Source organism: Macrobrachium nipponense, chromosome 42, assembly GCF_015104395.2.
Source record: "Macrobrachium nipponense isolate FS-2020 chromosome 42, ASM1510439v2, whole genome shotgun sequence".
NCBI classification, from domain to species: domain Eukaryota; kingdom Metazoa; phylum Arthropoda; class Malacostraca; order Decapoda; family Palaemonidae; genus Macrobrachium; species Macrobrachium nipponense.
The window spans coordinates 35,118,708-35,145,394 of NC_061103.1; the positions used below are offsets into that span (position 1 = coordinate 35,118,708).

The 26,687-nt window shown below is 35.2% G+C and overlaps 1 protein-coding gene across 1 annotated transcript; it reads left to right on the top strand.

Annotated features, from left to right (window-relative positions):
• The first annotated feature begins 6,943 nt into the window (after window positions 1–6,943).
• On the top strand, window positions 6,944–21,024 carry LOC135213092 (low-density lipoprotein receptor-like). The gene is made up of 17 exons (XM_064246962.1): window positions 6,944–7,079; window positions 9,321–9,421; window positions 10,797–10,947; window positions 11,681–11,787; window positions 12,545–12,670; window positions 13,218–13,512; window positions 14,062–14,180; window positions 14,962–15,103; window positions 15,948–16,110; window positions 16,488–16,628; window positions 16,928–17,146; window positions 17,656–17,860; window positions 18,292–18,444; window positions 18,578–18,758; window positions 18,908–19,098; window positions 19,206–19,391; window positions 19,540–21,024. Exons 1-17 carry the CDS (start codon window positions 7,004–7,006, stop codon window positions 19,591–19,593), a joined length of 2,610 nt encoding a protein of 869 aa, XP_064103032.1. The 5' UTR covers window positions 6,944–7,003; the 3' UTR covers window positions 19,594–21,024.
• Window positions 21,025–26,687: the final 5,663 nt, after the last annotated feature.

The window sequence follows — 26,687 nt, forward strand, 5'->3', positions numbered from 1 at the left end:
ATTCGGCGCTTCAACTTAAATCGTCGGTAAAAAAAAAAAAAAAGGTTTGAAAGGTGAAACAATTGTTAGCAGAGGGTTGAGGGAAGTAAGAAGAAAGAAAGAGATCATAAATGGAGGTGCAGTAAAAGGAATGAAAGGCGTTGCAGGCAGCTAGAAGCCAAAGGGACGATGCCGAGAACCTTAAGTAATGCCTACAGTGCAATCATAACCCCCCAAAAAAGGGGTCAACTTCATTAAGAGCAATAAAAATACTAAATCATGAAAAAAAAAATTAAAAAAACCTTCTAAACAGGAAAAGCCAGAAACGCCAAGAAAGAGAAACCAAACAAACATGTTTGTAGAGGTTCTAGCCTAAACGTGCAAATCATTGTACGGGCTGACATCCAGCAGAGAGAGAGAGAGAGAGAGAACTCATCCACACTGGCTCGTACTGCTGTAGGGGAGACATGTCCCGATGTCTGCTGATAAAGTCAAAACCTTGAACGGTGTCAGCGAGACTTGTAAACCGAATAACACCCATTCGAGTTTCTAGCAGGGTACTACTACCACTACTACTCGGAGTCTTACGCCCTTAGCTTTGTACTTGAATGAATAAAAATAGGCCGGTTCCCTCCCTTGAAACGAGATGTGTCCGGATTAAATTGGGTGTTGTCATTTTTTTTATTTTACTGTTGAATCAAAAGTAAAGAACTGCACTTGAAGCTTTTTTCGGATGAAGTTCTCTCTCTCTCTCTCTCTCTCTCTCTCTCTCTCTCTCTTACAAGCACACACACATATTATACATACATACATACACACACACACACACACACACATATATATATATATATATATATATATATATATATATATATATATATATATATAAATGTGTGTGTGCGTATGAGAGAGAGAGAGAGAGAGAGAGAGAACTACGTCTGAAAAAAAGCTTCAAATGAGATTAATGAGGTAGGGCTAACACTTATTGGGATATTTCAGAAAAACACCATACAAAGTCTGGTATTTGGAGACTGGGAACTATACCTGAAAATTTAATATAGAAACCCATTACACAACAACACAAGACTATCCGGCTGCATCATCTACAGTTCCAGTCGAGAGATCTCTCTAGTGGGCGCAGAGTTCAGCTACTCTGGTCCAGAGAAGGAACTGGATAACTCGTAAGAACATGATATGCTTGAAATGTCTGCTTCTGGTAAGCACACTAATGGTTGGACGCCGCATATACTGCTCTGAACAACTCTTTCATCGGGTTTACTCTCAACACAGCTCCTCCATCAAGTTTATTATTATATTCACCTGAGAGCCAGGCACTGTTTTCATATCTGGGGAGGCTCCTTGCTCACTATGTTTCTTGCTAGATCAGTAAGTAGAACTCAAAGACATTCTGTATAAGAAATACGTGGTCATTCCCTTATTTTTTATTTAGATATGACGACTTTTTGGCATACAGTATTCTCACGAGTTTCTTGGCTGTGCTATATAATCGGCCATGCTCTGAAACGGGTGAGGCTTCACATTAATCGGATAATATTTGGAAGCTGCAAAAGTAATGAAATCCATACTGATATTTCTAGCATCTGAAAAGATATTTCTCTACATATTTCTACTCATTAAGATTAAGACTTGTATTCCTATTCATAGCAACTTGAAGTCTATAAAAACCCCTAGACCTAACCTTGCAATTCTTCATTTCTAAAAACTTAACTCCCTCTGAAAGTCATAATAGTAATAATACACAAGACGAACCAATTACTATTAGAATTCTTATCATTAGCATTAGCGGTAGTAGACCTATAAAATCATGAACAATCTCCCAACATGATCACGACCTCACATCCAAACTTTATAACAGAGCCGAGCCAAGCGAGCGCATGCGCAGAAAACGCCGCCCGACGCGCCAAGTCACTCTGAACCTCTTCTCCTTCGACTCAACTCCCGACCACTTCAAGGATACCGAATTATCTATAAAGTCCTTTGTGTCTTATGCGGGATATCCGTCGTCCCCGGGGATGAGACAGTGCACTTAAGGACATTTTAAGGACTCCGGTTGTTTATTACGCCGTGGCCGAAGACCCGTTAAAAGAATAATATATATACCCTAGACGGGACTGACCGTCTGCTTTCGAATTAAAATGGAAGACTGAATTGGCCATTTCAGGTGTAGATATATGACAGTTAGGCCTAGCGTACATGAATATATATTATGTAACAAAAACGCAAAATCAAATAATTAACGTATTAAACGCTTAAATATAAATACAACTGTAAACACTCATTCATATATATATATATATATATATATATATATATATATATATATGTATATATATACACACATACATACATACATACTCTTCCATGCTGGCTGCGACCCAGGACAGCTGACTCACAACCAAGTGTATCATTCACTCCTCAAGTCAACCGGAGCACAGCGATTTTTTTCGGAAACGGGTCCAAGTCACTTCCCCGTGTTGGACTGAACTCCGGTCTCTCGTTGCGCTTGGAGAGGTTGGACCAGCTAAGCCACAAAGATATATATATATATATATATATATATATATATATATATATATATATATCATTTTACAAATACAATAATTTCTACATAACTGTGATAGTTCTGTAGAAATTATTGTTTTACTAAAACGCAAATAAAAACTCAAAATATTTAGTGTATACAATCTTTTCACAACCTAATTTTACATTAAGTTATAAATATTTGACATAAAAGTGTTCAACGATGGCACATAATATTCAATCAAATGTCTTCAGCTTATATTAACCCATAAATATTTAACAAAAATGTTCACAGATGAAGCATATAACAATCAATAATGTCATTCTCCAAAGAATTAAGAAGGCTTCTGTTTGCTCTATTCAATAAAATGCTTTCAGAGAATATTAACCGGTAAATATCTAACTTTAAGATATTCGCGGATGATACATTATAATTAATAAGTTTATTTTCCAAAGGATGAAAACCAAATTAAGATCACCCTTCTCAATAAAGCCTTCTTCTGCTTATATTAACCCATAAATATTTCACTTCAAAATGGTCACAGATGAAACATAACAATGAATAACGTTATTATCCAAAGAACGAAGAACACTGACGATCCCTCTATTCAACAAACTACCTACCATTTCCAAAATGATTAGGAGACCCTCGATTCTGAAAACTAACTCCCTCTCCCCCCCAACTCTAAACCAGCGCCTCAGCGGCGTGGTTTGTATGGTATTTGCGTCGCACCTCGGTGGTCGCGGGTTCGATTCTCGGGTATTCCATTGAGGAGTGAGAGATGTGTATTTCTGGTGATAGAAGTTCACTCTCGACGTGGTTCGGAAGTCACGTAAAGCCGTTGGTCCCGTTGCTGAATAGCCACTGGTTCCATGCAACTTAAAAGCACCATACAAACAAACAAACAACTCTAAACCTCCCCAAACCTCACCAAATATGAATGAAACTCATGACGCTTCAACTGGCCAATTTCTGAATCACGACAATGTGCGCATATGGTCAGTTGGCGGGGCACGGGCATAAACAAACGTAGAGAGAGAGAGAGAGAGAGAGAGGCGCTGCTAACTTCAGACCTGCTTCAATGGATCACGAGCTGGCCACATGTCATGTTACGGACCAAGAGGGGTGCAACTGTTCCATTGTTGTAAATTTTTGATACTTTTTCATGTCTATGAATGTAGGGTATCGACCTATGGGGACTACTAGATTAAAATGTCCCGAGGCTGGCTGAAAGTAATGAGTTGTTTGACAGTATTTAAATCGGGGTAAATGATAGGTATTCCAATTGACTGAAATCGGGTAATGAAATGCATTTCAATTTATTTAAATAGTGCAATCTATTTAAACCGGGGAATGAAAGGTATTCCAATTTATTGAAACCGGGGAATGAAAGGTATTCCAATTTATTGAAATCGGGGAATGAAAGGTATTCCAAATTATTGAAATCGGGGAATGAGAGGTATTCCAGTTTATTTACATTGGGGAATGAAAGGTATTTCAGTTTATTGAAATCAGGGAATGAAAAATATTCCAGTTTATTGAAATCGGGGAATGAAAGGTATTCGTTTACTTAAATTAAGGAATGAAAGGTATTCCAATTTATTGAAATCGGGTAATGAAAGGTATTCCAGTTTATTTAAATTGGGGAATGAAAGGCATTCCAATTTATTTAAATCAGGCAATGAAAGACATTCCAATTTATTTAAATCAGGCAATGAAAGACATTCCAATTTATTCAAAGCAGGCAATGAGAGTTATTGCAAATATCTAAATCAGCAAAGAATTTAAATGAACGTGCCATTCATTTAAATCTTCCACTAAGAATAAACTTACGTTTTAAGAGTTTTACTCTGTTACCTGACGTATTTAAATATTATTATTATTATTATTATTATTATTATTATTATTATTATTATTATTATTATTATTATTATTATTATACATTCCTTTGCAGAAAACCAGACAGGCCATTCATTATACAGAGCTCAACCAGATTTCGCAAAGGTGAAAATATGACACAACCGAAGACGATAGAAGAGAAGTGCTGTATAATACAAATGAAAGAAACAAATAAAATAAAAATGAACTAACATATATACACATCAAATAAGAATAATTGAGAAGTAAGTCGGTAAACAAAAAGCTAATAAACCTTATTGAATGTTATCAACCATGCAATATGTACCAGACTTTTAATTAATTAATTAATTAATAATCTCCTTAGTTGGGTAGCAGGCTATATTGAATCAAAACAAGGCGTGATCCGACCTCCAGCTTACTCGGGGCTCGTGCTAAAATCTAAGGTCAAATAGAGCGTTGTTTCACAAACGAAAATCAATATAAATACGCTATATTTTATAAGAAATAATTGTTCTCCCTGTTTAACATGCCCATTATTTATTTTTTACACTTTCAATCTACTAGATAAATCATAAATATCCCATCCTAAAATTCCTGTATCTTTAAGTCAACACGAAACACCTTTTTCAAAACTTTTCAGGTTTTTTTATAGACCTTTCCTAACCCCCGTGGTAAGCTATAAAAATCTATCATAAGTAATTACCACTTCATTAAAGCACAAAGTTTGTCAGACACATTCATGTTTAAACTCCAACTTCTCGTTAACCTTAGAACTTACTTGAGCTCGTTTTAACCTCAGATGCAAATGCACAAGCCAGGATTCATCTTCATAACAATGTGGGAATTGTAAACTTAAGAGTTTATCACTCTCAGCAATCCTTTATATAACCTCTAGAAAGTAGTAGTATTCTCTGCCTTCCCCTAAGTTTTAATTTTTTTCAGACATTTCTGGGCAATGTCCTTACTTGAGTAGAGAGAGGTCATGCCTATCTCAAATTGTGAAAGTACTTCATTAGTTTATTCCTCATCAATGAAAGAGACAAGTAGCAGAGCCTACTGTTTAACGCATTCTACGAAACTTCTCCAGATTTAGCTAACTTCAAGTAACGGACCCATCGCAAAGGCTATATACCAAAATTCAAAGCTACGTCTAACATTGCAAACAACCATTACACTGAACTACCTTAGAATGACTAAATATGTTGGTTCGTTTGATAGAAGGTGTATTGAGAATTTTAACTGACTTATATTACTCACAATTCACACGATACATAAAGTTGCATTTCAATACGTAATTGAGAGGCGTATTCTATACATCTTTACAAATATGATGACTTAGATTATGTTAATTCTATTTATTAGTAGTAACTAACTATAATACTGACATTTATCTGGCAATACAAAAATACTGGATTTTCACCATCAAAATTAGAACTGCGATAAATCCTGCTTGATTCATTTCTATGCATTAATAGCATTTAATTATAATTCTGAAATTGATCTAACAATACAATATGCAGGAGTTTCACCATCGGAGTTAGAATTGTAGTAAATCTTGGTTAAATGAATTCTAATTATGAATATTATTTTATTTTATGATAATTCTGAAATTTACCAAACAGTACAATATACTGGAATTTCACCATCAAAATTACAATTCTGATAAATCTCAGGCATACTGATTTAGTGTTAACAAAACAGACCGAGTCTAAGGGAATCCTAAATCATACAACTGTATGATCCAACGAGAGGCCACTATTTCATCATCATCAGGACAGTTGGTTCTGATATTATACGTATAATTCCAAAGCTAGCATAATTAAAGCAACATGATATTCCCGTTTGCACGATTTCACAAAAATTCTGCCCAGGACACATTTACTGAGGCACTGATCTTACACATTTACAATTTTGTGAATGGAGTGAAGATCTCCCTCCATTCATTTGAGACGCCATTAGTGTGTTTTGATTTAGGTTAAATGGCAACGTTGTGTACTGCAATGGCAGAGATGGGGGTGGGGGGCTGGTGGGTTGCAGAGGAGGGGGGGGAGGTAGTGGTGGCCTTGGTTAAGGGGGCGTTCACACGACGATTTCGACTAAATTATTTCGGACTTTGATCCCATTTCAAAGGACAGTTCCTCCTAAGACACGTACAAAATGTAAGGAATAACTATAGATGTTTATAGTGCTGTTTGCAGCGAGCTAATGACCGCGACCTCGGTTGTAAATGCGGAGATCGCTACTGCGTTCTTGCGGAGCCTTTTATCGCTCCAATACGCAGTTCATTGACTGGCACGCTTCATTAATATACCCAATTAATATTCGCAATTATCCTTCGATCGCCTTAAAAACCAACTTAATAAATAAAGGACACATGACGTCATCAGTGATAACCTATTCTATCAAAGTCTAACCTGAAATTTCGAGAATTAACACTCTTATTACCTCGAATAGCCGTACGAACCAAAATGAAAACCTCCACCAGTTCCGAAACGCATCGAGCTTTTTGCGCGGGACGATTCGCGTATAAATACCGGTCCAGGTTCCTGGAGTCTTCAGTAAGAAACCAAACGTCAAGAGACTACAGTCACAACTAACCAGTGAATTCTGTCACAGAAAACTATGACAGCCAAGAGGAAAATGAAGATTCTGTTGGTGTTAATCAGTGCTTCAGCTGCTGTGGTCAACTGCCACATTCGTAAGTTGATTCTGGTTCGTCTCGGACACTGTTCGAATTTCGTGCCGACTTCTTAGTGTTTTACCAGATGTTAATTGGACGCGCTGTCCATACCCGAACCATATTCGCGTAAGACACTTCAAATTGACTTGTTTCCGCGACCATTTCATAACATTTCGATATACTTTGTTCGAATTTCGTGCCGACTTTTTTAAAAGGCGTTTGTACTTGATGTTAATTGGACGCGCTGTCCATACCCGAATCATTTTATCTACGGCACTTCATATTGACTTGTTTCCACGATCATTTTATAATATTTCGATATATTGACGGCTATTTTATTACATACTTTACGGTAAAACCCAGGCCTCTTTTTATAAAGTGTATTACCAAATGTTAATTGGACGCTCTCTCCATACCCGAATCATTTTCGCCTATGACAATTAAAACTAATTTGTTTCCGCGACCATTTCATAATGTTTCGATATATTAACAGCTACTTTATTAAATATACGATAAAACTAAGAGGTCTTGTGGTCACGTTACTGTACTGACTTACGACGATTTCATTATTGGTTTTTTTTTATGTTCAACACTCAACTATTTTTTTCTGTCTTAGTGGACTTTCGATACATTAACGGCTATTTTATTAAATACTTTACAGTAAAACCAAGAGGTCTTTTGTCGTCACATTACTGGACTGAATCACGACGATTTCATTATTCTCTTTTTATGTACAAAACTCACTATTGATTTTTTTTATGAAGTTCATGTTTATTTACTGGACTTCAACCCTTCTGCTAGTAGTATCATCGGCTTTTCAACTTCTCTACTATAATGTCTTAGAGACCTCTTTTAATATATACATACATACATACATATATATATATATATATATATATATATATATATATATATATATATATATAAAAGTACATCTATTTATATTTACTTATATGTTTCTATGTATATTCAAAACGAACCATGAGTTTTATGTATATATATATATATATATATATATATATATATATATATATATATATATACATAAATTGTATACATAAATTGTTATTTACACATGTGTATCTATGTATATTTGAAACGATCCACTGGAGAATTCTAAACAAATACTTTCAGCTGCCCTAAAGTACTGCAAGATATTCACCATCACATTTTGGGGAATTTTCTTTTTTCATTTACATATTCACAAATTGATTTTTTTTATTTCATTTGTGTCCCTTTTATACTTTTTTATTTTTTATTTTTTTAACCAATTGATTTTTTATTCATTATTTTTACCTCTTTTATACTTTTTAATTTTTTAATTTTTAACATTTAACGCCTAGGCATTAGATCCTGGAGAAGCCAACATAACATCGTCTGCTCTTTATTTTCAATAACTACAGAAATTATATTCAATAATTACAGGAATCGTTTCCAATAACTAAAGGAATTACTTTCAATAATTAAAGGAATTATTTCCAATAATTACAGGAATTATTTTCAATAATTACAGGATTTTTTCAATGATTACAGGAATCGTTTCCATTAACTACATTATTTCCAATAACTACAAGAATTATTTCAACAATAACTACAGGAAATATTTCCAATAATTAAATGAATTATTTCCAATACCTACAGGAATTATTTTCAATAACTAGAGGAATTATTTTCAAAAACTACAAGAATTATTTCCAATAACTACATTATTTACTTCCAATAACTACAGGAATAATTTCCAATAACTACAGGAATGATTTCCTTTCCATCATTAAATATTTAGGACATCCCCTTTATTCCACAAAGTAACTTCAAATAGAATAATCAACTCCCTTTTGCCATCGTAGTCAGAATATAACATTAACTCTACGAAAATAGTTATTTCTACTACTTGACGTTTCATGATGTGGTTCATGTGGTTCTCTGTTTGCGTAACGCGAACTCATAATATGTTACTGAACAGAAAAACGTTACGTTATTAAGCTTCTTATGTCGAATGTGAATATGTGAATACTTTCGAATAGAATCCAGCGAGAAAAATCCTCCACTCGACATTTAATCCAGACATATTCCTGCGGCCACAAAAATTTATCTAAAAAAATAATAATGAATAAAAATAACAAATAAAAAAAAAAAAAAAAAAAAAGATTTAACTAAAAAAAAAGAAAAAAAAAATCTCGCGTCGAATAGAATCCAGCGAGAAAAATCCTTCACTCCGACATTGAATCCTAACATATTATTATTCCTGCGCCTAAACAGAATGCAGCGACAACGAGTGGAGCTGCGACAGATCCCGATGCATCCCTAAAAGGTGGCTCTGTGACGGAGATCCAGACTGCACGGACGGCACGGACGAAAAGGTACTACTAAATGGACCCATTCATTGTTATCACCATTTCGCCTCTTAACCTTCTATCCAAGACTTTCACTATTTTATCTTTTTTGATTTGCTATCTGGCCTTTACCCTGATTTGACTACGTTTAGCCTCTTTTAGATTTATTTGCCATCTTGGACATTCGCTTATTTTTTTATCTTTTTTGCTTTGCTATCTAGCTTTTACCCTTATTTTACTACGTTTAGCCTCTTTTAGATTTATTTCTTATTTTCGACAATTGGAATTACACTCTGTTGTGTGAAAGCATATCTTGGTTCATGGCAACTTGCTGTATTCTGTAATATGTACACGTCTAATAATAATAATAGGCTAATAATAAATGTTAAGAACTCGTGTGTAATTTAAACACTTCATAAAAAAAATTGGACTGAAGATGAACACAGCGAAGAAGAGTTCGAAAGCTTTGTAAAGTGTTTTTTTAAATTATACACGAACTCTTAAATTTTTTTTTATTATTATTGTGGACCCCTTAGAACAAAATAGTAATAATAATAATAAGTATTTTCAACGGTACGGCCAAGGAACAAAACACACGCTGACATAAGGCTATCTTAGTCTGCACATAGTTTTTTTATGCATTTTGATATTTCAGTTAAATTCACTTTGACCTGTCAACCTGAGACTTTAACTCTTTGAGGTTAAATTCTTTCTTCAGCCTTTAACAAATATTCGACGTTTTAACATTCTCCAAGTATCCCTAAATATTCTCCAAGTTTTCCTCAACTTAAGGATAACATTTTAACAATCTCTGATTTCTCCAAATATTCCTCTCTAACATTCTCCAAGTTTTCGAAACCGTTTTTAACATTCTTCAAGTTTTCCTGAAGTTCAAGAAAGCGTTTTACCATTCGCAAAGTATTCCTCTTTAACATTCTCCCAGTAGTCCTCTTACATTCTTCAAGTTTTCTCTTTAACATTCTCCAAGCATTCCTCCAACTTCTCTTAAACATCCTCCAACTTCTCCTCTCAAGCATTCCCCAACTTCTCTTAAACATCCTCCAACTTCTCCTCTTAAGCATTCCCCAACTTCTCTTAAACTTCCTCCAACTTCTCTTAAGCATTCCCCAACTTCTCTTAAACATCCTCCAACTTCTCCTCTTAAGCATTCCCCAACTTCTCTTAAACATCCTCCAACTTCTCCTCTTAAGCATTCCCCAACTTCTCTTAAACTTCCTCCAACTTCTCTTAAGCATTCCCCAACTTCTCTTAAACATCCTCCAACTTCTCCTCTTAAGCATTCCCCAACTTCTCTTAAACCTCCTCCAACTCTTCCGAACGCAAGAGAACGCCCCCTAAACGTCTCATCCTCGACCCTCTCTCTCTCTCTCCGTCACTGCAGGCCGAGAACTGCCCTGGCGCCTCCGTCAAACACCCGGTGAAGGAATGCAGCTCTCGGGAATTCAAGTGCGACAACGGCAACTGCATCCCGAAGACGTGGCAGTGCGATGGCGCCGACGACTGCAAGGACAACTCCGACGAGTCCTCCTGCAGTAAGTCGCTGTGAATTTGTCGGGTTGATTGATGCCGTGAGAATGATACAATCGGGGTATAATTATGTGATTTACTTTTTATTTTTTTTTTTTCTTTAACTATCTCAGGACGTGATCTATTTATTGGTGTATTTGTTTATCTTATGTCTTAGTATTCTACCCTTGGGTTGTTCTGAGTGATCTGTTTTTCACAAATAGCTTTTCGAAGAAACGAATAAACAAATGATTACCAGTGAATTCGTAAAGCTAATGATAATAAAGTAACGTAACTTATGTGAACGTACATAGCATATATATATATATATATATATATATATATATATATATATATATATATATATATATATATATATATTTTTTTTTTTTTTTTTTTTTTTTTTCTTTCTTTTTTTTCTTTGTACGCTCACATAAGTTACGTTACTTTATTATTATCATGAGCATTACAAATTCACTGGAAGCAATTAGTTCCTTCGAACAGATATTTGCAAAAAACAGGAGCTCACTCAGGACAACTCAATGGTAGAATATCGAGACAAAGATAAACAAATACGCTAGTAAACAGATCACGTCCCGAGGTAGTTAAAGTAAAATTAAAAATACAAAAAATAAATTTGCTGGTCAAAAAAAACTATCATAACTGTAGACGAACAGTGAACGCACCACGATGAAATCTAGAGAGAGAAAAAATACGAAGAAATCCGTCACTTACAGACATTCCCATTCCCACTTTCAGGTAGGGAATGCACGGAGAAGGAATTCCAGTGTGTCAGCACCAGACAATGCATAGCCATCAGGTGGCGGTGCGATGGAACAGGAGACTGCGAAGACGGTTCTGACGAGGTGAGAAAATCAGTTTTTTCGAAAATATGATGTTTTTATAATAAAATAAGGTTTCACATATACTGACCAAACAGTTACATAGCTGCAAGAAAGCTTACAGCTATGTCATTGTTTGGTAAGTCACTTATGTGAAAATATTTATTATTTACTTCGTATTCAACTCTATCGATGCAAAAAAATTAAATAAAAATACATAAATAAATACATATATGGATAAATGATAAACAAACAGATAAATAAATAAATAAATAAATACATAAAAAACCTTTTGATTAAAAATGAATACATAAATAGATAAATAAATAAATAAATAAATGCATAAATAAATAAATAAATAAATAAATAAACAAACAAACAAACGGAAAACCTTTTGATAAAAAATAAATAAATACATACATAGATAAATAAATAAATAAACATATAAATACATTAAATAAATAAATAAATAAATAAATAAATAAATAAATATATAAATAAATAAACTAATTAATTACTTACAAACCTTTTGAGATACTACAGAGAAATTTTGCTATCTTTTGTTTTCAAGTGGACAAAATTTGTCCAGTGAAGCTTTACTGAACGTGTAAAATACATAAGATTAAGGGAATATGTCGACAGCGTAACATTCTAATGACGCAACAAGGGCGTCCGAAATAAATTTAGAGAAAAAGGACTATCTCTCAGGCGAGGTTTGTCTTAAAACCTAAAAATAAATAAATAAATTCATAAAGTTACACGGTGGTGCCATCTTTTGCAGGAGGGCTGCGCTGTCGAGACAACGCCATTACCTTCGACGAAGTTCAAATGCGGATCTGGAATTACCATCCCGAATAAGTGGCTCTGTGACGGAGAATCGGACTGCGTGGACGGCAGTGATGAGAAGGTAAGAATCAATTCGATTCTCAGTTAGTGACGAGGAGGTAAGAATCATTTCGATTCTCAGTTAGTGACAAGAAGGTAAAAATAATTTCGATTCTCAGTTAGTGACGAGAAGGTAAGAATTATTTCGATTCTCAGTTAGTGACGAGGAGGTAAGAATCATTTCGATTCTCAGTTAGTGATAGTGATGAGAAGGTAAGAATCGTTTTCGAATTGATCAGTCAGTGTGAGAAGGTCAGAATCATTTCGATTCTCAGTTAATGGTAGCAATAGTCAGTTTCGTAACGAGAGAAAGAAAATTAATATAACAATAATAATTCTCATATAAACTTTTCTTTGTGAGAGAGAGAGAGAGAGAGAGAGAGAGAGAGAGAGAGAGAGAGAGAAGGCAATATAGATAATTTAATAAAACACTAACAATAACTCCAATATAAACATATTTTCTTTGTGAGAGAGAAAGAGAGAGAGAGGACAATTCAGATAAATAACAACACGCTAAAAATAATAAGAAAAAAACTCTAAAACCTACACCCACTCCGTCCCCAAAACAGAACTGCGAATCAGGCGGGCCCCAGGGATCCGCGGAAGCCTCAGCCTCAGCGGTCACGGCGTCCCCTAGGCCCAGCATCTGCCGGGGGAACGAATTCCAGTGCGGCTCCTACTGCATCATGAAGACCTGGGTATGCGACGGGACCCAAGACTGCGCCAATGGCGAGGACGAAGCCAACTGCGAGACCTGCCCCGCCAACCACTTCCAGTGCGCAAACAAGCGCAAGTGCATCCCCCAGCACCAGAGATGCAACGCCCTCAAGGATTGCGACGACGGCTCCGATGAGGTTGGATGCTGTGAGTGATGCTCTGTGGTTTTGTTTATTTTTTTTTTTTCCGATGAGGTCGGGTGCTATGAGTGGTGTTTTTTTTATGCTTTTTTTTGTTTTAGGTGTCTGTAGGCTGTTTGGGTCTGAGGGATTTATATACTATATATATATATATATATATATATATATATATATATATATATATATATATATACATATACATATATATGTATATATATAGTGTTTATATATAGTGTTGATGGTTTATGGAATCTGCGAATCATGACATGAACATACACATACAACCAAGATTTTATATATATATATATATATATATATATATATATATATATATATATATATATATATATATATATATATATAGTATACTCTCATAGTAAAGAATTGTACAGTAATAAAATTCTAAATAATTTCAACAAAATGCAAGCATAACACTCATTTTTTCTATCGCTCCCTAAAAAAAAAAAAATAGAGAGAGAGGAGAGGAGAGAGCGACGAGAGAGAGATAGAGAGAGAGAAGAGAGAGAGAATTAATGTTGAGAATTGTTCTTTCCAGCTAATCTGTCAGCAGGAGCCGCCAAATGCAACATCACCATTCATTACCCTTGCAAGAGAGGAAAATGCGTCGATCTGAAACTGCTGTGTGATAGCAAAAATGACTGTGGAGACTGGGAGGTTAGTTCGTTCGTTTGTTTTATATATATATATATATATATATATATATATATATATATATATATATATATATATATATATATTTCCAATGCTGATAAGGATGAAGTGAAGTGAAAACTGTAGAGATTCTCAGCAAAATTAAGGAATTTAGTTTATTTTGAAACGAAACACAGGACCTGTAAGCTTTATAATATATATATATATATATATATATATATATATATATATATATATATATATATATATATATGTGTGTGTGTGTGTGTGTGTGTGTGTGTGTGTATATATAATATATATATATATATATATATATATATATATATATATATATACGTATACACATATATAAATATATATATATATATATATATATATATATATATATATATATATATATATATATATATTAGTTTCATTTCATTTCATCTTTATTTAGTATTGGAAAGGATTTATATTGTGATTAAACTATTTCCAATAATAGTAAGGATTAAATGAAAAAGATATGTATTAGTTTCATTTCATTTCATCTTTATTACTATTGGAAAGGGCTTATATTATGTATAAACTAATCCCAATAATACTAAGGATTACATGAAAAGAAAACTCTAATAAGAGGTTCACACCAGAACTTTTGAGAAAGAAAAAATCCATAATATTTTGGAAATCAGACAAAATCTGCAATCCTTAAAAAAACTCCATTAATGCCAGTGGAAGCTGAAGTTCTAAAAGACAAGCCAAAACAACTATACAAATTCAACATAAGTGATGTTTCTTCCATCAGGACGAGAGTGAGGAAGTGTGCGGGAAGAATGAGTGCGAGAGAAACAACGGCGGCTGCACTCAAGTTTGTGTGAACACACGCGAGGGTCACTACTGCTCTTGCAACAGTGGCTACAGACTCGTGGGCAGATACACCTGTGAAGGTGAGTCCTTGGTTTCGTGCCTAGACAAACAGGCCGGGATATCTCTTTCTCTCTGCTAATTAACACTGGAATATTCTTGTACGTTATGTTCATATAATCATCAGTTATTAAAACTAGAAAGATGTGTTCTATAAAAAGAACAGGTTGTGATATCATTTCTGTTAATTTACACTGGAATATTCTTGGACGTTATGTACATATAATCGTTTGGTATTAAAAACAAGACGATGTGTTCTTGGGTTTTTCGTACCTTTAAAAACAGACAACAACAGGAAGATGTGTTCTCGAGTTTTTCGTACCTTTCAAAATAGACTGACACATTCTTTCTTACAGATAATTATCTGGTATCAAAACAAGCAGATTTCTTGGTCTTTGCATTAACTTCACTTTCACTTTTGAGATTATTCAACTCTGAAACCCCTCTCTTTGAACTGAATACTGAAATGTTCTTGTACTTTATGCATATTTAATTATTTGGTATCAAAACAGGTATATTTCTTGGTCCTTGTATTAATCTTCGTTTGACTGTTAGATTATTTAACACTTGAACCCCTTTCTTGCTGGTAATATTTTCCCTTTGGAGTCCTCATGTGTTTTTAGACCATTGACCTCATCAATAAAGGCTTTGAGTTAAAGATTTAACGAAAGAAAGACAGAAACACTCCTATTTTGACATAGATGGGGTCACTAAACGAAAAACCGTCAGCCAAAGCAAAGATGGTTAAGAAAACCTCCCAGGAAAACCACACTGCTGCAAAAACCGAGAAATAAACAGTCCCCAAGAATTAAGTCATTTTCCCTAACAGTGTATACATAACCACTTCAACTACCTTGAACTCCACAGACATCAACGAGTGTGAAGAGATCCCAGGTACCTGTTCCCAGAAATGTATCAACACAGACGGGAGCTACCACTGCACCTGCTTACCGGGATACAAGAGGGATCCTGGGAACTACACCAGATGCAAAGCTGCCACTGGGGAGCCCTACCTTCTCTTCTCTCACAGGTGAGAAGCTCTCACTGACCCAGACTATTAAGGTGTTAGATGAGAAACTCACTGACACAGACTATAAAGTGTTAGGTGAGAAGCACTCACTGACACCCAGACTTTAAAGTGTTAAGATTCTTAGAGAAGTGTGATTCTCTTCGTTCACTTGTCAACGGAAGAGGGCAGGAAAGAGCTTACTTAAGAAAGGCCATATTAAACATAAAAATTTACATTTCCATGTGTCTGGGATGAATGTGAAAATCACCAAATATTTTGACATGTCCACATTGCAGTATTTGATGTATATGCCATGTAGTTACAGCTTATTTATTGTATACACCAGCACCGGTCTCCCAAAGGTAAATCCTAAATGAAGCTATCGCTCTGTTTCACAGGTATGACATTCGCAGTCTGAGGTTAAAGGACAGAGACATGACCTCCATCATAACTGACGCCAGAGGAGCCACAGCCTTGGACTACAAGTTCAGCACCCACCAGATTGTTTGGTCAAACAACAAGGAAAACGAAATTGTGAGGTCAGTATTGCAAAATCCTTAGAAGAAGCTATCGCCTTAGTCGTTCAGCTTACAACCTTTGACGGTAATCCAGATCTATACCCACCATGTAATGATGACAATCCAGATCTATACCCACCATGTAATGATGATAATCCAGATCTATACCCACCATGTAATAATCCAGATCTATACCCACCATGTCATAATCCAGATCTATACCCACTATGTAACTGGAAGCTACTTTAAGTGCATCTCTAAAAAAGAAAACCAGCAGTGCATGGTCTTTATATATATATTTTTTTTTATAACACCAACAGAGCCAATTTAACTACACCTGACAACCGTGAAGTCCTGGTCAGAGGAGAAAGGGTGTCAGCAGATGGTCTGGCAGTCGATTGGATCCACGACAACATCTACTACACAGACACCGGCAACTTCAAGATCCGCATGGTGACCTGGGACGCCGAGTGGACAAAGACGGTGGTCAGCGAAGACCTTGGTCAACCGCGAGCTATCGTTGTGAGTCCTTTCGATGGGTAAGTATCAACGGAAGTGTTTTTAGCCTAGAGAACAACAGCTGCTTTGGGATAAAAATGTAGGTTTTGGGCTCCTCTACTGGAATATTGTGTGGACAATAGAGTCAAGTAACTGTGAATGGATGAAAATCCAACAAGTTCAATGCTATCAGTAGAAAGTCTCTAAGGTCGAGGTATCAAAACATCTAAATACCACAGAAACTTGTTTAAAATCACGATTTTTGAAAGTAAATTGTATTTTTCCTAACTATACAAACCTGAGGTCCTTTACACGAGAAAGTAATTCCTCACCTAAAGGACCGAGGACTTGTATATCGTGTAGGAACAAAAATCAGTTTTTATTTGGTAATGTTCTTGCTATACAAAACGACAATACCTCCTACCAAAACTATGGCAGATGTTAGTAAGGGCACAAGTAGCTAACTGTACAAGATTTGAAGGAAACTGGACTAGAATATCAAGAATGAATACAGACAAGATACTGAAGACCCTGACTCCATCTTTTCCAGATACATCTTCTGGACCGACTGGGGAAGTGATCCCAAAATTGAACGAGCTGGATTAGACGGAGCCGGTCGGCTACCAATTGTCCGAGAACCCCATGTCTTCTGGCCGAATGGCATCACGATGGACCACTCCAGCAACCACATCTACTGGTGCGATGGAAAGCTGAACACCATCAGCCGAGCTAACCTGGATGGATCTCACGTTGAGGTGAGAATGAAGAGGCTTAGCTAGATTTATGTTACTGAAGTGGGTTATAAAAGTGTCATATATTTGGCTTAACAGTGCCAGAGTAACTATGTTCTTTACTATATAACCCCAGCTATTATCGATTCCATACAAAATTACTAATAATGCTGTAAGTAATTGTAAGGTAATGTTGGGTAATGATACTGCTAATAATAGTAATGACACTAAAGCTGTCATGATTATGAAAATTAGCTACCCACAATACAGAAGAGACTCCAAGGTAATCTTTATACAGCTACACACAGTACAGAAGAGACTCTAAGATAATCTTTATAAAAACAGTTAGTTCTGGTTCATAAAACCTGGTCGTGTTAATCTCCAGATACTAGAAGAAATTAGAAGAAATAAGCCTTCATGATGAAGAGAATTGACAGGTTTAATCTAATCAACAGGTAATCCTCTTCTCACCAAGCTTCTTGAGGCTTCCCTACTCAATCACTGTTTTTGAAGACAGACTTTACTGGACAGATTGGTCTCAACTGGCTCTTTACAGCGCTGACAAATTCACAGGAGAGGACGTCAAGAGCATCTCTGCAGGACATTTGGTAAGTGGGAATCCTCGTTAGTTTTTTACGGTGAAAGTGAAAACGTACGCCTATGCCATGCTCTATATCACCAAGTAAATTTTGCTCTTCAAATGTTTTAGTGTTTGTAAACATCTCAACTTTTCCTCGCCAGCTGGAATCACCCAAAGTTGTCCACGTGTACCACGAACACCGACAACCCTCTGGAGAAAATGTCTGCGAAGCACACGGATGCAGCCACTTCTGTATAAGAACTCCAGCTGGTGCTCCCCTCTGCACCTGCCCAGATGGCATGATCATGTCACTGAGAGATTCTCGCAGATGCCTCGATAATGGTAAGACGCTCCTTGCTGACCTCACACCAGGCACTGTTCTGAAGTCCACAGACTTGTAAACTGTAATTCAAAAGCAAACTATGCTCTAGATCTAGAAAATCAACAAGTTACCAGAAATCTTGAACAAATATTCTGTATTTCTTTTACAGAAGCAGAAGACGAAGACTTTTACATCAACCAGAATGGAAACCCAAGAAGCAATACCGACGCTGAAATTGTGGACGATACCTATGTGCCAACCAAATCTGAGCGCAGCAAAGTGAGTCAACTGTCTGGAACTCATCTTGGAATGATCCTTGGTGGAGCTATTGGATCAACAATTGTTGTCGTGTCAGTTGTGGTAAGTTCAAGGGTAAATTCTATAAAAACTCAGAAGAGTTGCAAAAAAGTTAACAAAAGTCTCCTGTGAATAAGGAAACCTAATGAAAACTCTTCTCCATTCCTCAGATATTCATAAGCTGGTGGAAAACTAGACGGGAAATCAAGCACATCCGTTTCCAGAACCCTTCATATAATAAGACAAGGGATGAAGAAATGGACGGTGGTGGACTCGTCCTCAACAAAAACGATCTGCCTTACAACCCGACAGATTTCCATTATGCCACTGAGCCAAACATGTGCACACGGGAAGATGTAAGTATGAGGTGGTTCTCCAGATGTTAAACAGATGCACAAAGTGGAAGTTTAAGGTTTTCAAATCACTGGCAATAAGTTTGATATATCTGACCTTAAAGATGTATACGATCTAGCATTGACAGAAGCTATTAATATTTTTTTTCAGGACGAAGCACCTCTCACACCAGGTCACAAAGTCGGTTCAAAAAGCTCAAAGTAAGGCCAGGCCCATGAACTGAAATGACAGCTCCAAGGACAATTACCAAAATGACCTTTTTGTCTCCTAAATCGACTCTTTTCACGCTGAATACTTATTTATTACGAGGCAGGATGAAGGCCAAGTTAAGAATGAACTCTTCCCCAAGTATATTTTTGCTATTATTTAAATTAAATGAAGATTAAACTTGTTGTGACATTCACAGACAGGAATGCCAGTACAGTCATGCGTTCCAGAGAGAAAAGTTAAAGAATCATAAACAATTCTTGACTCAGTTCATGTAGTAAAGGGAACAGTTTATAAATCTCATACCAATGGAAAAAAAATCAAGACAAGTGTTTGAACTCAAGAAATGTGCTAATTTCTGTCTGTGATGCATGTACAGTGTAAATAGCGTCACCAATGTCTCTCGGAGTGGGCTAGACCCATCTCAGTCAGAGCTAGACGAGTTGTGTAGCTGAAGACGTTGCCATCATTCATAATTCATCAGTACTGACCTCATTAACGTCCCATCATCATCATTATCGTGTCATCTGTAGATTGCATCCCTCATAAAGATTACTCATAGCATTTAGTCACTTAGTCATTAGGGCCTTGGCACACACAAGTATAATAAACTGGATTACAATTCCAAATGAAATCAAAGCAGGATAGCTTAGCCCTATATCCGTATAAGACATCTCATGGCAAGAGTATTATTTGTTTAAACAATTTCTATGCATTCATATTGATGCTCAGTATAAATTCTAACTATTGTGTAGTGCATTATAAACACTATGTTCATTTTCTGTTGTAGACTCAGTAAGCTTTTACAAATTCTTTAGCTGAATAGTTCAAAGGAACTTGTTATTTTGCAAAGTTCCCTTTGTTCATATTCACATGTAGTGTGCCAGTAATGTTTACATTAGGCAATGATAAATAATAAGCAATATTTATTTCTTGCACTATATTTTTATACGAGAAATATTATGTATGTGTTTGTACCCAAGTATTGTGGTTGTGCAAATTATTATTCATGAGATGTGGGAGGTCCTAAAATATTTAAAATATGCATTGGTGTTCTGCCCCGCCCCCCTCCCTAGTCGCATTTGACGAGCTGTATAAAGACTGCATACTTTTAAGTTAATGTAGCTTAAGTTAAGATTCCATAAGAATCAGGAATTAAAATATTTGATGTTAGTGAATGCCGAGTATTAGTAGGGTTAAGATCAATCATTTTATAAAAATTGTGTATTCCAATTCTTAGGAGTCTTGCTTTAATAGGCTACATTCCAAAGAATCTATGACTTGTGCTTCTATATATTTTATATTTAACGTTGAATAAGCTTCTTTGTATATGTATATTTTTTGTATGGTTGAACCAAACTTTATTATGTTTAAGTTGTACTTGTTTAACGAAAGAGACCAGTTAATAAAACGTGGTTGAATATATAAGACCTGGTTTATTTTCGCATCCACCTCATTGACAAAGATAAAGATGCAAAAAATAAAATAAATAAAATAAAAAATAAAGTAAATAAAAAATAATAAATAAATAAATCTCAATTAAAAACCAACTGAACCAAGAACTTCATAGTCAAACAATAAGACGTCTTGCTTTATTTTTTTTTTCAATGAATACCGAAATCTTTGAGGAAAAATACTAATAACATCTCAGGCCAACAATGAACTACTTTACACATTCCTAAGTAAACTCCTCAAGTCCAAGGGTATCTTGCCAACAAAGAACTTATACCCGTAACTTTAGTTATTACGGAACTTTTGCCGTTTTTATATACAATGTATGTTGTGAGGTACTGTTAAGTTGTTTAAACAATCGTTTGCCCATGTTGGGTTGTTGCCTCCTTACTTGTTTTTGTTTTTCTGTGGGGCATGTTGTCTTCTCGACTTCGCTGTTACTCATCTGTGTTTTTGGGATGTGTTCCTGTTAACATTCATGAGCGGTTTCGATGACTACAATGATTGTCTGTGTGCATCCTCTTTGACAGCTGGGTCCTGTAGAGAGTCTTTTACCTCTGAGTTGTAATAATGATTATTATTATATGTTGTCTGGTTAGTTATGTAATATTGTTGCTGTGTGATTTTGATATTTATAATGTTTATTGACTTATTGCTGTGGCGTGTGCTGCTTGTAATATGTTGATTTCTTTGGGTTATGCAGCTTGAGTGTATTGTGGATTTTTAAGTTTTGATGTAGCTGTTTGTTGTTTTAACTACTGTTTATTGTTTGTTATTTTACTATGTTTCATTGTAAAGTAACTTGGTTGTGCTACATCTATTGTTTTGATTTGTAACTTTGTAACTCACTCCTGCTATGTGATTTGATGTATTTATTTTTGCCCAAATCCCGACTCGCTTGTAAATTTGTGAATAATAAACTAATATTAAGGAAATTTTTGTGGTTTTGCTCCGCTCCTTCTTTGTTTGTCCCAACTGCTGTCAGTCATTCCAGTCCCATTTTTTTTTTTTTTTTAATTCTGCAGGACCGAGTGCGGTCCATTACAATATAATGCCACTTTGGACATTATACTAGGCCTAGTGACTGCCAGCCATCCTATTTGAGAGTCGGTTACTCTTTGTAATTCTTTTATAAATGAAGTGGTATGAGAACTATAAATTTCTCTGGCAGTTCAGGCTGAGAGAGAGAGAGAGAGGAGAGAAGAGAGAGAGAGAGAGCAAAGGTCATGTGTCTAAGACTGGAGGCTCTTTATACCGCAAGTTGGCCTCCCTGCCTCCCTTCTAAAAGTGCTACTTTCTCCAGTGCGCCTTTAACTTAAGAAACCAATAAACACAATCTAGGAAAACAAAAAGCTAATGGTAAACAGCAAATTACACATGCTAAAGCGACACAGTCTCTATTAGACTCAAATTCACAGGTGGCAATAATACGCCATAGGCTAACAGCAAATGTGAGGAGGATGCACCAATCCACGTGCACCAACCCACACCAACCGCTTACTAGTCGGCGTTGGTCTAAATCATTATCGACGAGAGAAGTTAATCATCACTTCAAGCAATCTTATCTAAGAGTAAAAAAAATTAACTTTAGAACTGCAGCGTTGGCAGAAGAAGATCTGAAGCGTGTGAACCCGATCTTATCCCATCTCTATAAATACAGGTTTATGACTAATGACAAGTTCTCTGTAGTACTAGATGATACACCTATAGAGCTCTATGGATGTATTATATACAGCAAACAATTATCCCAAAATTAAATCTACAGAGAAAACAAGACCAGAAAACTGTTATTAACAGTGGAATTACTAACAAAAAATTCAGAAAGCCATAGGGCTATCTAAAAAAGAATTACAGAAGTAGGCCTGTGTTAAGATAAACTTTTGGTAGACCCAGAACTCCATGCAAAGAAAAACCAAACCACATCTGACAAAAGTAGGCATATATTAAGACAATGGGTAGACCCAGAACTCCATGCAAAGAAAAACTAAACCATGCAGTAATACCACATCATTTCGGAAGGGTAGTAACGAAGGCTTTGCCTTATAAGAGCAAGAAAGCAGAAAACTTATCAGCCCTTCGGGTAGTATATTTTCAGCAAAACATTAAAATGCCATAAAAACGAGATCAAGTGCTCTTAAGCGTACCCCCAAGCAAGGGCGCTTATACACTATCAATGATATTGAGCTTCAAGCACAGACTTATGCTTGAGTACACCAACATCTGATCATCTGATCACCAACCAGCGTATAGCCACAAAATTAAGACCTCCAGGATGTCTCAGTTACTACAATTAGCAGCACAGACTCTACTTATCAGCCATACTTAAGCAAATTCGAAAGGTGAATGATTGGCGTCCAAGACTCCAGGATTTGAGAAATAGTACCATGATGGTGTATACTTAAAAGAAGGAATCCTGGCAAACTAATGATGGAAAACATTACACGTAACTTAGAAAATATAATAATGTAAGCTGCTATAACTTATTATAGGAAGGAATACTGGTAAATTAATGAAGAGTACGACTAAACCGTTAACAGATTTCACTTGTATAATAATAATAATAATAATAATAATAATAATAATAATAATAATAATAATAATAATAATAACAATAATAATAATAATAATAATAATAATAATAATAATAATAATAATAATAATAATGACAACGACGTAAATGGAACCTCTGGCAACAGAGGAGCTTCGTCCGGCAACCAGGTATTCAACCCAATTGAAGGGGAAGACGGTCAGGTACTTGGAGGTCGTCATCCAGCAACTGATCACCACAACACATAGTAAGAAGAGTGATGGACTCCTAAGGAGGCAGGATGCAACCCGGACCCCCACACTATAAATACCACCCAGTCGAATTGGAGGACTGTGATAGAGCAAAAAAAAAAAACAATAATAATAATAATAATAATAATAATAATAATAATAAGTGCAATTGGAATATATATTTTAAGCTATAGCCAAGCGCTGGACTTAATAATAATATAATAAGAGAACTGCTTTTTCCCAGTGTAACTGGTGACGAATTAAGATCAGCGAGTCCCACAGTATCCAAACATATCTTATCTGAGAGAGCACTCGATTTCTTATCTACGAGATTACTCTTAGCTGGAAGAATCTAGAAGATTTCGAATTAAACGGTTCAATGAACAATAAATCTACCATTACTCACCAGAAAACACGAAAGCTTATCGTTTTGGAGTGACGCAACACAATATGTCACCACCGTGACTCGGTTTATAGCTTCGTATCAGTATTATCTAGGCTAAATGGCTGAGTGAGTAGTTTTGGTTTCGTAAACTCGATGAATCACACGTCATTCATGAACAGTTCATTCTGTATTTAATACAGATAGTAATATATATTAATATAATCAAAACACTAAGTAAAGTATCATGATCACAACTGTTTCATTCATAAATGTATAGGCCTAGTCAACTTGTTCATAATACTGTTTTCTTGTTATTTGATTCCGACTGACCTTATAGCTTTTAAGCAGTGAAAGAGCATGTTCATTTTTTCCCTTTCCATTAACATATTATAGACGTGATCACCACCAAAGCATAATACTTTTAAAAAATCAATAAACAAGGCCTTATGTAAATGATTTCCACAGGCTAAAGACATCAAGGTTCTTCGATGGACGTAGACCTAGTCCTATAAGTAAATCAAGTTAAAAAATCATAAAAACCAAATAACAAAACCTCATTCTTAGTACATAATTATTAAAAGTCTCAGTACGAAAAGAGCTGTAATATAATACTAAAATGTTTGTGCCCATACGACTATTAGGCTATTTGGCAAGGTCAAAATAGACTGGATTCAATGTTCTGTACATGTGAAACTTAATTTTGCGCATAATAAGATTTATTTACGGTTAGTTATTACGCGCTAAAGATTTTCTATAGATTATTTCTTCATTTCTATGAGTCACAAATACATGTGGGTTAAGTTTACTATGTACTGAGAGAGTTTCACGTTTTCTTTGTTCCATTTTTTATCCACTTTTGGGTAAACTTCGGTTAACTCAACATCCTTTCAACGAATTTTCTTCAATTATATTAAAACGTCACATTGCTACCGAGAAAATGGAGGCAAAGGAGAAATTTAAAGAACTGGAAAAAGCCCGACATAACTTCAACTACTCGATTCCCGCTGATTGGAAACACGCATTAAGGCAAGAAATATATGGAAAACTTCATAGAACTACAGACACTTTGATTAGAAAACTGGACAGAAAATTAAACCACCTTATCAAAAACAGTGATTGGACCAATAATGCTAGAAGTGATTGTGTGGTGAATTTATCGAGCAAACAAATAAGTGATAATGCAGTGCGTGCATTAGGCTTTGGGTTGTCTTTCTTCATTTGTAACAAACCCTCAGCTTTATCAATAGCGACATCTCTATATAAGTTTGAAAAATACTGTGACCTACCACAAAATCATTTAGACATTATCAAGGGCATGACATATAGTGCTACGCATGCCTATCATGAAAATAACTTCCCCGCTCGCTACAGAAAAAGTTTAAAAGAATTGAAGAATGATAATAGCTTACACATTAACAAGGCTGATAAATCCAATAGTTTAGTGGTTCTTGACAAAACTGACTATATATCACGCATGCATACTTTACTAGAGGATGAAATAACTTACAAAAAACTCGCAAAAAATCCGTTGGACCAAGTAATAAAAAACTTTAATATCAATATCAAACAAATTCTTAGAGATCAAAAAGAACTTTTGTGTAAGTTAACTGTAAAGTGTCCCTCATTACCTTATTTATATGGCCTAGTCAAAACTCATAAGGAAAACAAACCTATGCGTCCAATTATTAGTACTGTAGGATCAATTGTTTATAAGCTATCTAAATATCTTACTAAATTGTTATCCCCTCTACTAAGAACTGTATCTAATTCACACATCCGGAATTCTCTTGATCTTGTGGAAAAATCAAATAATATTGTACTAAACCCTAGCGATATCTTTGTCAGTTTTGATGTATGTTCTTTGTTTACAAAAGTCCCTATTGACTCTGTGCTAGAATATTTAAGTAATGAACTTGTACTGCATGAATTACCTATGTCCGTTAGTCATATAATTTCCTTGATAAGTTATGTATTTGTGATTGCAGATTTATTTTTAATGGAGAATATTACCAACAAATATTTGGTATGGCCATGGGTAACCCTTTATCACCTCTCCTTTCAAACTTATATATGGAATTTTTTTGAGAGACAACACCTCCCGAATATCACACTTGTCCTCTTAAAATGGTACCGATATGTCGATGATATATTAGTAGTCTTACTTGTTGGTATCGATGTAAATGATTTACTGTCTAAATTGAATAATTTAGTGCCATCCATAAAATTCACTGTTGAAATCGAAAATAACAATGTCATCCCTTTCCTAGATGTATTAATACATAGAGAATCTTTCCAATGCAAATTCAGTATTTATAGAAAACCCACAAATAATTTAACATATGTACATTTTTATTCTAGCCACCATCTTAATATTAAAATTTCAATTTTTTCTTCTATGTTCCTACTCGCTTTGCGTATCACGAGTCCACAATATCTTGACCAAGAAATAGAATACATAAAAAAGATAGGAAACGAT

Excerpts from the sequence above, each read along its gene's own strand:
- LOC135213092 (XM_064246962.1), top strand. The coding sequence starts at position 7,004 with ATGACAGCCAAGAGGAAAATGAAGATTCTGTTGGTGTTAATCAGTGCT. Across the intron at positions 10,948-11,680 it reads CTCCGACGAGTCCTCCTGCA|GTAGGGAATGCACGGAGAAG; the intron begins GTAAGTCGCTGT and ends TCCCACTTTCAG. Across the intron at positions 17,147-17,655 it reads GTTGTGAGTCCTTTCGATGG|ATACATCTTCTGGACCGACT; the intron begins GTAAGTATCAAC and ends CATCTTTTCCAG.